The sequence below is a fragment of the Dendronephthya gigantea genome, unplaced genomic scaffold, assembly GCF_004324835.1.
Source record: "Dendronephthya gigantea isolate DGI-Jeju-01 unplaced genomic scaffold, DenGig_1.0 000094F, whole genome shotgun sequence".
Taxonomy (NCBI): Eukaryota; Metazoa; Cnidaria; class Anthozoa; order Malacalcyonacea; family Nephtheidae; genus Dendronephthya; species Dendronephthya gigantea.
The window spans coordinates 482,523-498,443 of NW_021163104.1; the positions used below are offsets into that span (position 1 = coordinate 482,523).

At 35.4% G+C, this 15,921-nt stretch overlaps 1 protein-coding gene across 1 annotated transcript; it reads right to left on the reverse strand.

The window, feature by feature from the left end:
- Nucleotides 1–888: 888 nt before the first annotated feature.
- Nucleotides 889–11,797, reverse strand: LOC114533728 (microfibril-associated glycoprotein 4-like). The gene is made up of 6 exons (XM_028555323.1): nucleotides 11,717–11,797; nucleotides 7,261–7,438; nucleotides 6,893–7,113; nucleotides 5,725–5,767; nucleotides 4,880–5,257; nucleotides 889–1,163 (listed from the first exon to the last, which is right to left on the reverse strand). Exons 2-6 carry the CDS (start codon nucleotides 7,355–7,357, stop codon nucleotides 889–891), a joined length of 1,014 nt encoding a protein of 337 aa, XP_028411124.1. The 5' UTR covers nucleotides 7,358–7,438; nucleotides 11,717–11,797.
- Nucleotides 11,798–15,921: the final 4,124 nt, after the last annotated feature.

A 15,921-nucleotide genomic window follows, 5' to 3' on the forward strand; every position in this document is an offset into this window, starting at 1 on the left:
AAGTTGTTGAACGATTGTTACTCAGAGTTGGATGGGGTGCCGTCTGGTGTACAACAAGACACAAAACTAGGCCCGTGGCTCCTCATTTTAATGATTAACGATCTCAGAACTCTCGAAAACCACTGTTGGAAATACATCGATGACACCATAATTTCCGAAGTTGTTCGTATGGGTAACATAAGTATGATTCAAAACTCCGTCGACATCGTTCAAAGTCCATAACAAACATTATTATATGGCACGCGGTCTCGTGACTAAGATGACGTGCGCTGATTTCTTTGCCGGTCTGGAATCCCTCAGTATTAGACCGTTGCCGTACTAACGGTAAAAACAAGCTTGCACTTTTATTTTTGGCACGAAAAACATCGACGGAGAATGGACGAGGAAGAGCATTATTTGGTACATGTGAATATTATATTTATTAATCTTTGATTTTTGTTTATATTACTGTATCATTCTTATTTAACGAGTAAAAAACAAAGTTTTGGAAGCCACTTCAGTGCTTGCTTGGCGACTGGCTGGCGAAGAGCCGGAAAGAATGCTGTAGCGCATTGTATAAATAAATAAACTAAATACTGTTTGCCATATTATAAATCCCTTATTATAACCGAATACGTTCGGTCCGTATGGTAAAATAATATCGGACCTCGGTCTTTTATGTACGGACCTCGCTATCGCTCGGTCCGTACTGTCAAGACCTCGCGTCTGATAGTCTTAGCCTTGCCTAAAAACTAATTAGTTAATAGCTACGTAGTGTAAATATTCTCTTACTTCAATTCTTTTTTAATATTGTAGCTGTATTTATATATTCTGGACGAAATTCAGCTTCACAGCTGCAATGTGTAACAATTTAATAGTAATAATATATAGACAATGTATAAAACAACTTTATTTCTTCTTTCCAAATTCACGTGGTCGTATCTTCATCGATGTTGATTTCAGAGAATAATGATATCCTTTCCAATGGTACCAGTTGACTCCATCAGCGTTCGATGTGTGTGCGCCATTATGATACAAACCATTCAAATTGGAGTAATGACAATGACCATACCACCAGGCTCCTTTGAATGTCACTGCACAGTTAACACCGAAATTATCATTGTCAGAATCTTTGGTGGTGAAAGCCATACCGTTGTGATATGATAACGAGTCTCCTGCTGTACCTTAATGTAAAAGTATATAAATTAAATCTCAAATTATATATATATATATATATATATATATATATACGTATATATATAATATATTATATATATATTATAATATATATATATATATATAATATTATATATATATATATATATATATATATTATATATATATTATATATATATATATATATACACCCATTTGCAAAAACGTTCGCCGCAGATAGATAGATAGATAGATACTAGAAGTTTAATTAGAATTGCATATGATTACATTTGCATGGGATTTCAATCATACTACACAACATATGCAATTCTAATTAGATTTCGGGTATCTATCTATATATCTATCTGCGGCCAACGTTTTTGCAATACTTGTGTAGTTGGTTATACTTGTGTAGAAAGAACGGTTTTGGTAACTTGAGCGTAATATTTCACAAAATGAACTTTGTTCTTTCTACACAAGTATAACCAACCGGGCAAGCAGAAAATTCTATTTGACCGCGGTGGGAATCGAACCCGCGACCTTCGCATTTCTAGAACGATGCTCTACCGTCTGAGCTACAAGGCCAAGTTGGGAACGACTGTTACGTAAGTTGTTATTGACATTACGGAGTTTCGTCCTTACGTGTCGTTATGCAGTTACTTCTGCAAATGTTGATATATATTTGTACTTTTGCTCTTATATATATATATATATATATATATATATATATATATATATATTTATATTCATTTTATTACCATGGTATTTAAACAGCGCTTTGCTATTTACACGTGATTTGAAGTTCTGATTTCGGAAATGTCATGTTCATTGTTTCATCCCGTTATTGTAAAGAATGCTGTACGGATACTCAACAGTAATTTTGATGAAATCCAGGTAGAATGTTATGTTGTTTAGAAAAAGCGAAGGCTTGATGAAGGTTACTGACAGTCGTAGGATATACTGAATATCGTTATTTGCATTAAAAATAATACAGATTTTGTAATTTGATTAATAAATCTATCCGTTAAATAGCAGCGATCTTAAGCATGTAAGATGGCAACACGACGACGACGCGGCTGAAACACTCCTTCAGAAATGCTTTGGTGAAGAGTTGTTGTAATATTATCATTCGTATCAATGTAACCAAGTATATTAAGACACTGAAAATATTGGGTTTATATTTTGGAACAATTCTATGGAGCCTTAAGTTCCAGTATATGGATTGCAGATCACCTCGAATCTCACAGTATTCAGTTGTATGTTCTCATTTAAATAATATTTCATTCTTTCAGTCTTTTGCATTTTACCGCCGGATTTTGCCGGCGTTTATTTCAAAGGAGGCCTCGATTGCACGTTGTCGAATGTCCTGAGAATTTCCATTTCTCGGCGTGATAGCAACGTCCCCTCGTTTCAACTATATAATTATATGACTCATTGATAATTTAAATTGATGCAATCTTTAATATGCTGAATTTATTGTACACTACAAAGTTGATTGTAAAGAGATCGAGCTTGACTCTCCAATAATTTCATTCAATTTTGACTCAGTTTAATGTAAAATGCTTACCATTATAACCTCTAACATTCAACTTGTACTTCTTATTTTCGCTGCTGACATCAAATGAATCATAATGAGCGTAAGTGGCGTTGCAGACGTATCTTCCAGGTCGATACGAAGTTCATTTTGTGAAATATTACGCTCAAGTTACCAAAACCGTGTTTGTAATCTTGCCATCCTCGGTAGAAGTCAACACTTCCATCAAGACGACGTTGAAATACATAATCATTACACTTTCCAGTCTCATGCAGTTATATGCTGGGAATGGTTTTATGACCAAAACCTCTTTTAAACCTCTTTTGACCATCACAGCCGGGCTGGTTGTTCAAAGGAGGCTAAAATGGCTTAAGCTAGAGATACATTTTATCCCGTGGGTTATAATTTATTTTGTTGTTCAAAACGGATTAGCGTGCTAACCCATGGGCTAAATTTAACCCACCTCACCAGGTGTGTCAACTTGCTAATCTGCCGGCTAACACTGGTTAAACTAATCTAGGTTTAGATTTTAAAGATTTTAACAGGCTTCGTTGACTAACTCTGGGAAAAGGCTCCTCAGTTGTAGAAATATCAGGCACGCAAATTTAATCATGCATCTGCTCTCTTTTTCATCATTAAACGATAATTAACATATTTTTCAAATCCGGGTTGATGAGCTTTGCAAGACGAATGCCATTGGTAAGTTTCGCTAAAATACAATAGATACGTGACGAGAAAGGAACCATTTTTTGCATAAACCTGGACAATAACAGAATTAATGACTTGTATTGTACTTTTAGGGCCTGTTTACATGGAGCCGAGTTACCCGGCTAACCGAGTTACTCGGCAGCACCGAGTTCTCGCTTGTTCTATATATTGTATGCATATCTCGGTTGACTGTTTATATGGCGCATCCGAGTAACTCGGCGTGCCCAGTTCTCGGCAAACGGTGCCGGGTTCTCGGCAAGGCGAGTTACTCGGTTATACCATATAAACACTTTGCAACGGGAAACTCGGCTAGGCGAGCAGAATATTCGCCAAACACGCATGCGCGTTTACGTTTCATTTACCACCATTGTAAAAAACTTTTTGAAATTTCGCACCCTACATAGTAAGTACGTCGTGTAATTACAATGTACCGTAACAAATACCGAGTTACCCGGTTCCATATAAACACAGTACCGTTTTGTCCCTGCAAGGCGAGTAACTCGGTTACCCGGGTAACTCGGCTCCATGTAAACAGGCCCTTATTGGACCAGGAACTGGTCCCCACACACGGCTAATCTTGTGTTTGTTGTTGTTGTTGTTGTTGTTGTTGTGTTTTGTTGTTGTTGTGTGTTGTTGTTGTTGTTGTTGTTGTTGTTGTTGTTGTTGTTGTTGTTGTTGTTGTTGTTGTTGTTGTTGTTGTTGTTGTTGTTGTTGTTGTTGTTGTTGTTGTTGTTGTTAGGGGGTGACGCTCTTTAAAAAAGCCTAAAGCTCCGTCAATTCGCATCAGATCGCAATTAAACTTCGCATAACTATCCTTAGCGATATTCCCCATCGATTGACGGAGTTATAATTTTGATTTTTTTATTTTAAAGAATTTAATAGCAACTCAAAATTGTAGCGTAGTAATGCGTATAGATTATATTCAATATTAGTATGCATAACTGAAGCAAGTTCGAATGGCTAAAGCTCCGTCATTTCGCACCAGATCGTGATAAAACTTCACACAACTATCTTAAAGGTTATTCTCTATCGACTTACGGAGTTGAATTGTTTGTGCTTGTATTCTGCAGAAGATTTGCAAGCCATGTCAGATTGTGACTGGAGGCAAATTTTAATATTATTAATATTCATATACTATCGCCTGTATTCAAAAAGCTCACTTACACTCATACTCATCGAGTGTGACATATAAATATTGTTAATGCTGATCAATGAGAAAGTTTTTTCTGAATAGATGGAAAGATATAAGGTAAATCACTGAAAATCAAGCCAGTTAAAAGTTTAGCAAATTCTCAAAATGGAGATATTTTACATTTCTCGAGTTAATACAAAAACTGCCTCGTTTCAATTATATTTATGGATCACTCATTGATAATATTCCTATAATTTATACAATATTTAATATGCTGGATTTAATAGTTCACTGCAAAGTTGATTGTATGGAGAGCTGGACTATCCTATAATTTTATTAAAATATGACTCAGTTTAATGTAAAATGCTTACCATTATAACCTCCAACATTCAACTTGTACTTCTCACTTTCACTGCTGACTTTAAATGAATCATAATGAGCGTATCTGGTGTTCCCAGATGTATCTTCCATGTCGATACGAAGTTCATTTTGTGAAATATTTGTCATCCTTTGTATTTTGTCAAGACCAAGCCAATATTCTGCGCTCAAGTTACCAAAACCTTGTTTGTAATCTTGCCACCCTCGGTAGAAGTCAACACTTCCATCAAGACGACGTTGAAATACAGTCCATCCTCCACCTGATGTTGTCATATCACAAAACACTTTGAAACTTCCCTTTCCATCAGGATTAATTTCGTAAATTCCACTTTGTTCATTTCCCTTTCCATACAAATCAGCGCAGTGGAGACCTGGAAAATATCATGGTTTTATATTACAAGTTAGTCGTCCAATAAAAGCAATTATAATTTATTGCAAACGGGTTAATAACCCATGCAGTCTTTCTTCTGGAAATTAATTCTTTTTCGGGATTCAGCTATCAGATTAATTTTTGTCACTCACAGCTGCAAAAAATAGGTTTCTTTAATAGCATAAGAAAATTTGCGATGCTAAATCCACACCAACTACGCTGGCTCTCTCTAGCTCAGTGGAAAGGGTATTGCACTGGCACTGCCCACCCTCTTTGAAATCATTAAAAGAGAATCATTCGTACATATTGCTGTATTAATGTGGGGCATATTGACAGATGATTTAAACCCTCATTCCGTAATAGTTTAAAAATTTGAATATTGATTTTTTTTTGTAATTTTGTTTGTAATATGAAATCACTAGGAATTTATAATTATGTTATTTTTGTGATAATTCTGGAGCAAATTACCTGATTTCCTCGTAACCTTTGCTTTTTCAGCCTCTTTCTTAGTCTGTAAAAGAATACTAACATTGGGAAAAATATTGATTTTGATAAATATATTATCTCCGTTAGTAATTTTAATTACACCGATTTGGCCCCTGTGCTGTTCAAATTACGTCTAAATATCACTAATTTCTATAAATCTTCACCGTCCGTGTTTGTCGTCCTAGAGCCAAAAAAAAAACATGAGATACCGCATATTTCTTAGGATAAAATTGCTAAATGTACAGGTTCTTATAAGAATCTACATTTATTAAAATAGCCCATTGTTAGAACTTCTATACCCGACTAAACTAAGCGCAAAGATATATATTCTAAATACAAACAAATTTGTAGTGAATAAAATCAAATGAAGTAAACTAAGTTTATTGTATTTTACATCGTCATCCATAGTCATTTGTTCTATTTCACATGCCATCCTTTAAGCGAGATACGCATAAATTTTGTATAATTAATTATAGAGGCCGATTTTTATCTCAGAGAAACGAAAAACAAATGTAAAAACAATTCAAGAAATCATCTCATTTTAACAATTTATTTATACACGCTTCCACGTTGCTTCGTGTCATTGGCACGGAGGTCCAATGGCAATTTCAGGGGCGTAGGAACTGGAGGCACGTGTGCGCCCAAAATTTTTTCAAGGGATCATTTTTCTCTTTTTGTGATCAAGAATGCGTTTTTGGACAAGCTAATTATAGCTTCAAATATTATTTTAAAATCCGAGACACAACCCTTTTTGGTCCCTGCTTCGTATGCCCACTCACTCATGCCGAAATATTTTTGTATAGCATAAATATAACTCATACTAGTTATCGCGCTATTGCAGATTTGGCAATCAAACCATCCGTATACACTATACATATTTTAGCCTCCTTTTTTTTAACTGAAAGTGCCCCAGGGAGCGGTCGCCCCCCCCCCCCCCCTTAATCTCTCGATGCCTTCTACACCCTTGGGCTTATATACGCCTTTTAGCATATTTCTATAATTTAAATTCTGTTAATTAACGTTATAAAGAAACTATAAATTAATCTTTGGAATTTGATTGTATTTTGCAGCATCGTTAAGCGATTACAATCAGTGACTTTGTCATGTTTTATGGAATTACGTAATTATGCCTAGATTTTATCAATCTTACCGCTTCAACATCTTGCATCAACATCCAATCTCCCGTTTTCGTTTCTTCTTTCTTTCTAGTAACGTTTGTCAGTTGACAATTTTCGACATTTTTTGTTGTTCTGTAGTTGAATCCAACACATTCGAGTTTGTTATTGCAATGATTGTGACACTCGAACATGACAAACAAAGACGTAATATTGTGTCTTGATATTATTTCGTCATCAGGTAAAGATGGACCGCCTAAGTATTTTAACAAAATTCGAACAACACTGATTTTCGAATGAAAAATGTCTAACGTTTGAATCATAGATCGTTTTCATCATATGAAGTATTAAACGATATTTCACGACAATATGTTTTACTAAAAAACATGGAAAGACGATTCACCTTTTATGATTGCGTCGTATCTCTTCTGAGAACATTGGTTTGCAGAAATGTTTCCAATATCAAGCAACAGCAAGCTTAAAGTCACCGCAACAAGCATCGTTTAAATTGTCGTTTTTCGACTCGATAATATAGGACGATATTTATCAGAGAAAGAGACGAATACAAAAGGATCTTGAGGCTGTGTTTCATAGAAAAAAAATTCAATTAAGTTGCTATAGCAACGTAATCGAATTACAATCATATTATCATAAGTAGGGAAGCGGCGGTCTTTAATTTTCACTATACTGTTAGTCAGCTAAGGGTTTGAAGTATCCTTGACGGTTTTGAGTTAATTAGAATAAAGTAAAAAATTAATTAAATAAAACTAAATAGTTATATAAATTATTTTACTGTTTTCAACTCTGACTTTTATTGTACATGCCGCATGTTTAAGTCCAAGGGATGTAAACTCTTATGCCTGCATTTGTTCACCCGTTTGGTGAAAAACAAATCATTTTAATTACAAGCTGCATATTATACATTAATATAATCTAATTAATAGAATTATATAATTAATAGATCTTTAAGAAAGTGAAACAAAAAAGAAAAATGCAAGAGAAAAATGAAACGAGGGAAGCTTTTTTCGACCAAATTAATTTCCGTTTAGTGTGACAAACAAGGATTCAAAACAGTTAAAAAAGGCCACCAAAAAGCAAATGGCGATGGAGAAGAGAAAGTAAGTTAAGTGGTGGTTGTCCTTCTTCAATCTTGCATTTTTGCGATAATAACTAGTTAGCGCAAAAAGTAGATAAATAAAACGAAATAGTTATATAAGTTATACATAACTTTTTTCAAGTCCGACTTTTATATAATGTTACTGTGCAGCTGCATGTTAAATAGTTCTTTCCGCTTTAATTTAACTGGCGAGTTTTTACCTCACCAAGTTTATCCGATAACGTAAACGTTAAGTGTGCATATTTGAATATATTATAACTACGTCTGTGGCAATAATACAGGTAATATTGGGTAAGAGAAATTTACATCAGCACTAATACAAGTCCAGTAAGGGATGTCTAAAACAAGTACATTTTCAAAATAAACTCCAAACAGCATTTTTGACTCGGTAAAAATAAATATTCCTAATCAGATGCAATCTTTTGGTTGAGGTGTTAAACAGGTATTCATGCAACCTGATAGTGTAGCAAAAAGATGTTCTTTTATTACGGTATTTTATCATTTTCTTTTTAAAATGACAGAAGCCAAGCTAAAGACGTGTTTTAATGTTATTATTTAATAATGTTATTATTATTTAAGTACGTCGTAACACACATATTGATAAAAATATTACTCGTTTTATTTTATGATCAACACCAAAATTTAAATTTAAAAATTTCATTTTTGACTAATTTTCATTTTATTTGTATAATTATACATGATCCTATTCATGTATCACAATTTACTTTAGTTTTAGTGCATGGCGTGAAGACGAGGTTTAGAAGGTTTGTGTTGGTTCTTCCAAGGAACTGCAGTTAAAAGTTTTATGAGCAGAAATTTCATACAACATCGCGCCGAGGCATAAACTCATACACACATCATGCAGACACAGTGCACATAAAAATTTACACTCATCTTTTGACAGAGTTGTTTTATTAATGCATGTTTTGAATTTCAATATGGCTTTACATTCTTCGGAAGTTGTTTGTTTTTATATAATGCATTTTCGTAGATATTGACGGACAAACATGCATGCAAACTTTCATAGTCCTGAAGCTCTAATTTCTGAGCATCTAAACAAAATAAATCATGCGCAAATCTTCGGATAATTTTGGTTACAAAAAATAGTTCTCTTTGCTCGTTTATTTTTATCAATTAGAACGATATTAATTTTATCAACACACATATCTTTAAACAACACATATTTATGATCAGGAAAGGACGTAGGCAACCGTTACTGTCAACTCCTACAAAGTCACAAACAAATTTTCCCGTCTCCTGCTGGCATATTAAAAATTAACGTCTTTTATTTGGCAGTTCATCTACGGCCAATTTCTCAACCATCGTACCCAGGGCCTGTCTTCCATCGAATGTATTGTGAAACGTATGCTAAGGCTAACGCCCCGTAACCACCAATTTGATGCTGTCTTTTATTAAGAATTGTTATTACGAAGTAAATGTTTGCAATTTACAACAAGAACCGTTATAACTTAATGAAACAAGAATAATTGAAATTGGCGTATTGAAGCTTATTATAATCATAAACATGTATGGACGGACTCGAGTTTACTCAATGATCGATAGCATTGACGGCGAATGGCATTGCCACGTTTGTATGATAAATTTAAAATCCTGGTAGCATAATTAACTTTCCGTAGCTTATTTCAAGCAAAATATTTCAGTAGCGACGTCGAGCAAAATCAGCTAACCCCGTCGTAGATCGTCAACTAACCTCAATACACAAAGTGGGGAATAATACAAAACATATTTTGTTCTAGGCCTCTCAGTTTTCTCCTGGCCGCGTGTATAAGGAACTTATAACATTGACATTAAAATGCTGCACCTGTTTGTTAAGGTCTGGTTTGTCTTTGCGTATGTGCAGAGCCTCCTTGAGTTTGAGAGAGAAGAAAATGTTAGCAGTGTCTATAGGATAGTGAATTAAGAGCGGGTGTATTGCAGTTAGGGTTTGTGAGTGTTTGTAGACGTGTGAGTTTTTGTCAGTGGAGGTGTGTTCTTTGAACTTTGTGGCGTGATGACGGGTGGCTTCCCCCATGCAACAGGAATCACATCCTGTTATTGTAAGAATGCTGACGCCTTCAAACAGATGTTGTGGGAACGAATTGCGTTTTGTAAATGCGATCTATAAGTGTTTTAATGAGACCCGATTTACACCGAAACAAGACGCTTGTTCTGGCGTTAAATCGGGCGTGCTTTGCACGTGTCAGTCTTCAATATAAAGCTTAATGCTTCTGAACATAAACAGTGTTCATGCTCATTTACGTACCTTGCGAACCTAAAATCTAAATGTTGTTCAATCGCGACATTCAGAAGCACATCGTACTTTAAAAAGTATAGAAGTTCAATTGTTCAAAAATGTAAATAAACGGCATGATACATTCACTTTATCTTACATTTTGGAATTCGCGCTTATATAGTTATATTAAATCTTCAATCCTGTGCAAACTGTGACGTGTCAACGCGCCCATACACGACAACATCTTGTTAAACAGCGAAATATCATGCAGCGATAACAATTTAAAATAGGACCAAAATTTATATGTATCAAATATATTCTTACCCCAATTAAATCTAAACTTAATCGAACAGCATCAAAAAAACGGTTTATTCTTCCTCATGGAGAAAGTGCCTTATCATGCGAGCGAAATCCAATCGCTCAACGGAAAATTAGGCAAAGATTTCGAGCTGTGCACCACAACTTTTGGGAGACAAAACTGTGACGTAGATAAATACGGTTATATACACTTTTCAAAAACTAGCATATTTCACGCCAAAACACACTTGCGACGACGAAAAAAAATATATATTATATTATATTATATTGTATTATTTTATTTTATATTAAAATATCATATTATTATTTCCGGTGTAATTCCTAATCCAATTTCTTTTGTGGTGGCCCATGAAAAGATTGGCCAGAACCGGAGCTAAAGGAGAGCCCATTGCCACACCATCAATTTAAAACAAAGTGAATCGTGCGCAATTTCGCTGGATAATTTTGTTTACAAGAAATAGTTCTCCTCGCTCGCTTATTCTTATCAAACAGAACGATATTATTTCTATAACATATCTGTTTAAAACAACACATATTTATGTTTAGTAAAGGAGGGAGGCAACCTTTACTGTCAACCGCTAAATGCAAACTCACCAACATGCAGAGTGACCGTCTCCTGCAAGAACGAGGAATTGAGGCAATGCGGATATGACCATGCAGGAGAGCCAGAGATTTTTGCCTTGTGAGGACAATACTCGATATCACAGAAGATATTTTTCAAATGTCAGTTTAGCCAAGTTGATTAATTTTGCGATACGATTGAGGCAAACTCATTTGTGTAAGCAGGTAGTTATCTTGAATTGATACAGTTCGTTTATTTTTTCTTTAAAGGCTCTAGGCAACTTAGTGCTCTTATCTCACACATTAAATTTCTAAACTGCTTGAAATAATCTAAAGCTAAGAAAAATATTGAATACTTCGTATTTATAAAATAGCCTGCATTTCGTGTGAGTCTTAATTGCACGGCCGGCAATCGCAGGCAACAATCTTAAACAGCCGACGAATTCAATTTCAGTCTCAGAATTGCTCTTTTCTAAGTTTAACTCCGTTCTTTGTTAATTGAGGGATTATATTAAGTTTCTGTTATCAAAGGGCATCTTTAACCTACAAACTCCTAAATTAACACAACATTTGACCGCATTTCATGAAACAAAGTCATTAGAAATATAATTTAATGTTAAAATGACTTACCACAACTCTGATTAAGATATATTGGAAATTATTTCAGGACTTTATTTGAAACAGTTGGTTTGCGTAGAAACTGCATAGACGAACAGTAATAAAATACTGATTTGCATGTTAGTAGCACTCAACAGCAATAAATTAAGTGCAAGTTGCATATTAAATATTAACGTCTCTTATTTGGCAGTTTATCTACGGCCAATTTTTCAACCTTCGTACCCAGGCCTGTCTTCCATTGCATGTATTCTGCAATCTCGTTCCCCGAGCTCGCGATTCCTCTGGCGAGGAAACAAATGCTAAGGCTAACGCCCCGTAACCGCCCATTTAATGTTGTCTTTTATTAAGAATTGTTATCACGAAGTAAATGTTTGCAATTTGCAAGAAGAACCGTTGTAACTTAATGAAACAAAAATAATTGAAATAGGCGTATTGAAGCTTATTATAATTATAAACATGTATGGACGGACTCGAGTTTGCTCGATGATCGATAGCGTTGACGGTGAATGGCATTGCAACGTTTGTATGAATATCTCAAAGTCCTGGCAGCATAATTAACTTCCCGTAGCTTACTTCCAGCAAAATATTTCACTAGTGACGTCAAGCAAAATCAGCTAATCGCGTCGTAGACAAAATACAAAACATATTTTGTTCTAGGCCTCTCAGTTTTCGCCTCGGCGGGTGTATAAGGAACTTATAATAAGAGGCTAGCGACTAGGCTGTTTTATGTATTGTGATGACATTATCTGACATTAAAATGCTGAACCTGTTTGTTAAGGTCTGAATTGTGGTTTGCGTATGTACAGAGCCTCCTTAAGTTTGAGAGAGAAGAAAATGTTAGCAGTGTCTAGGATAGTGAATTAAGAGCGGGTGTATTGCAGTTAGGGTTTGTGAGTGTTTGTAGACGTTTTTGTCAGTGGAGGTGGGTTCTTTGAACTTTGTGGCGTGATGACGGGTGGTTTCCCCCATGCAAAAGGAATTACATCCTGTTATTGTAAGAATGCTGACGCGTTCAACCAGATGTTGTGGGAACGAATTGCGTTAAAGTGTGTTAGTAAGTTCTTTAAGATCGGTGTTGAGGCCATATTCGTTGTTATTAATTTTGTAAATGCGATCTTTAAGTGTTTTAATGAGACCCGATTTACACTGAAACAAGACGCCTGTTCTGGCGTTAACTCCGGCGTGCTTTGCACGTGTCAGTCTTGAATATAAAGCTTGAAGCTTCTCAACATAAACAATGTTCATGCTCATTTACGTGCCTTGCGAACCTAAAATCTAAATGTTGTTCAATCGCAAAATTCAGAAGCACATCGTACTTCAAAAAGTACAGAAGTTCAATTGTTGCCGCATGATACCTTCAAATGTCTTACACTTTGTATTAAATCTTCAATCCTGTGCAAACCGCGACTTGTCAAAAATTTGGCGGTATTCCACGTTCAACAGCAACCCACGCACTTATCTGGATGGTGCATAAATGGTCGCAGGCCACTGACGGAACTAGAAATGTTGTTCGATTGGTATTATTCGATTACCGCCGGGAGAACTTTAAATCTGATGAACCATCATATTTTGACAAGCTATCCATTCCGTCATTTGTGAAGAAGTGGATCTTAGATTTTCCATCAAATAGGTTTCAACGTGTTAAGTTGTTGAATGATTTTTACTCAGAGTGGGATGGAGTGCCCTAGCTCTGGTGGATCACAAGGCACAAAACTAGGCCCGTGGCTCTTCATTTTAAATTTTAATGATTAACGATCTGAGAACTCCAGAAAACGACTGTTTGGAAATACATCGACGAGACCACAGTTTCCGAAGTTGTACGTATGAGTATATAAGATAAATATAATTCAAAACTCCGTCAACATCATGCAACACTGGTCCACAACAAACAATTTACAACTCAATACTAAATGCAAAGAATTAGGGTTCTGTCTTAAAAGATCTGACCATGATTCACCATGCGAGAGCATCGTTTGGTCGGCGGTAAGCACCTTGAAGTTGTCACCCATGCTGAGATACTAGGTCTGACTATTAGAAGCGATATAAAGTGAAACAAGACGCCTGTTCAAGGCGTTACTCCGCCTGCAGGTGAGGAAACACTACAGGTGACAAAATGAGGTGCCTTTTGTACTGTTGTCTGTCATACTGTTGTCTGTCATACGTTTGGGATTTTTTGTTATACATTTTGTATTCATTAATATGAAATTATTCATTAATGCAACTTTATTCATTCATGTAACTTTATTAAATGATGTAACTTCATTCAGTTGCTTAACTTTGTTTACTGATGTAACTTCATTAATTAATATAACTTTATTCATTGTAACTTCATCGTTGGCATTCAAAGCTAAGTTAAGCATTCAAATGTGACTTGGTATTCAAATGTGACTTGGTATTCAAATGTGACTTGGTATTCTAATGTGACTTGGTATTCAAATGTGCATTCATGGAATTCACGCTCAGGAACATTAATTTTTTTGCAACTTCCTGCAAATGAGCACCAAAACCTGTAAATTAGAACAAAAATAAAGTTTTATAAGTTTGGCAAATCAATCCTGTAATAGGAACAGTTTTAATACCCCATTTTAACCCTGTTATCGCTCGCTACCCTGGTTTATATAAATGATCACAAGGCCTGGTCAAATTGTAATCAGGACCTAACGTTTCGACAGTCCAGTCTACTGTCTTCATCAGGGGTGATCTAAAGCTGGAATCAAAGCTTCTTAGATACCCAAGAGATGACGTCACCTGCCAAAGACTGGATTGTCAAAATGTTGGGTCTTGATTACAATTCGACCAGGCTTTGTAATCATTTATACATTTAAATTAATAGACTCTAGTAAATAAAATTAAAAAACTCATTAATATTCAATAGACGTTTTGACCAATCCAATGAACCTTTTTAAACACGTGAATAGGCGTTTATACTCGATAAAGCACTATCAGGACACTGTTTTATATAAAGACACATGTGGCTTTATATAAAGACACATGTGGCTTTATATAAAGACACATGTGGCTTTACATAAAGTTCATGTTCAATCCGATTGGTCCCAACGTCTATTAAATAATAATGTCGTATTTTAAGCTATTCAAAACACTCGTAGGTCGTGTTTTATGCGCTATAAAACGCTCGGCTGCGCCTCGCGTTTTATACCGCATAAAACACTCCTACTCGTGTTTTAAATAGTACATATCGAATTCTTAAGCATGCAGGGTCGCTAAACTTGTAGTATGTATAATTTCTGAGAGCAAACAGTACTTTGTATATACCTAATTTGTATTAAAACACTACGTCAACGTGAATCACTAAATCAACTATAAAACAGAAAATCTTGGGTTTACTAATATGCGATCACCGCCACAGCATATGAATACAATCTAAATCTTAACAACTTACCTTTGTAGTTGTTGAACATGGTTCTGAAAGCTCTTTCAATTCGACATTCATATTTTTCAATTTTTCACAAGGGAAGAACGTCGAAACACGAGGCACAAGGACACAAAGAAAAATAAACATTGCACAAAATCACCCCCAAACCTCCCTTAATGCCAACTGATGTACATAATTCATCCGTGTAACCCAGGGCTTCTCGGTGAAAATGTTTTGGGTTACCTGTAGAAATGCCAACTTCTGTCGCCCAAAACTACGACGAAAAGGAAAAAAGACCATGGCATTTTAAGACTCCGCTGCGCATACGCAGGCGGAGTAACAAACACATTCTTAAGATTATCAAGAAGGTGAACGGGCAAAAATTCTACCAGTGGACATTTTAAACTGTTGCTGCACCTGCATCAGGCAAGTTCTAGAACACAGCTGACAAGTGTACCACTACGGATTACAATACTATCTTTCAAATGTTATTGAACGAGTGCAAAAACGTGAGATGTCGGTTATATACCCTAATTAAGTTACGAAGATAGTTTATCCTTCAGCGGTGTTGGAAAACTTAGTTGCATGCAGACGTGAAGAAGCATGTAAGAAACTTTTTAATGAAATATAGTAAACATTCCTGACAACAAGTTGACAAATCTTTGCCTCCCAAGCAGGAAATAAAGTATTATCTGAGGCAAATTCGCCCTTTCACTGATACAAAGCAAAAACAAATAGATTTTTCAGATACTTTTATTCCGTCGTCGGTTAGAGTTTTTTATGCAGAAATTGAATTGTAAATAGCCTTGCTTTAAACTAATTAACTACGTAGCTAGTGTTAATA

What these genes read in the sequence shown, in the direction of transcription:
- LOC114533728 (XM_028555323.1), bottom strand. Translation starts at nt 7,357, where the DNA reads ATGCTTGTTGCGGTGACTTTAAGCTTGCTGTTGCTTGATATTGGAAAC. An exon ending in ATACGACGCAATCATAAAAG is followed by an intron (nt 7,114 to 7,260) that starts GTGAATCGTCTT and finishes TAAAATACTTAG; the next exon opens with GCGGTCCATCTTTACCTGAT. An exon ending in TGATGCAAGATGTTGAAGCG is followed by an intron (nt 5,768 to 6,892) that starts GTAAGATTGATA and finishes ATTCTTTTACAG; the next exon opens with ACTAAGAAAGAGGCTGAAAA.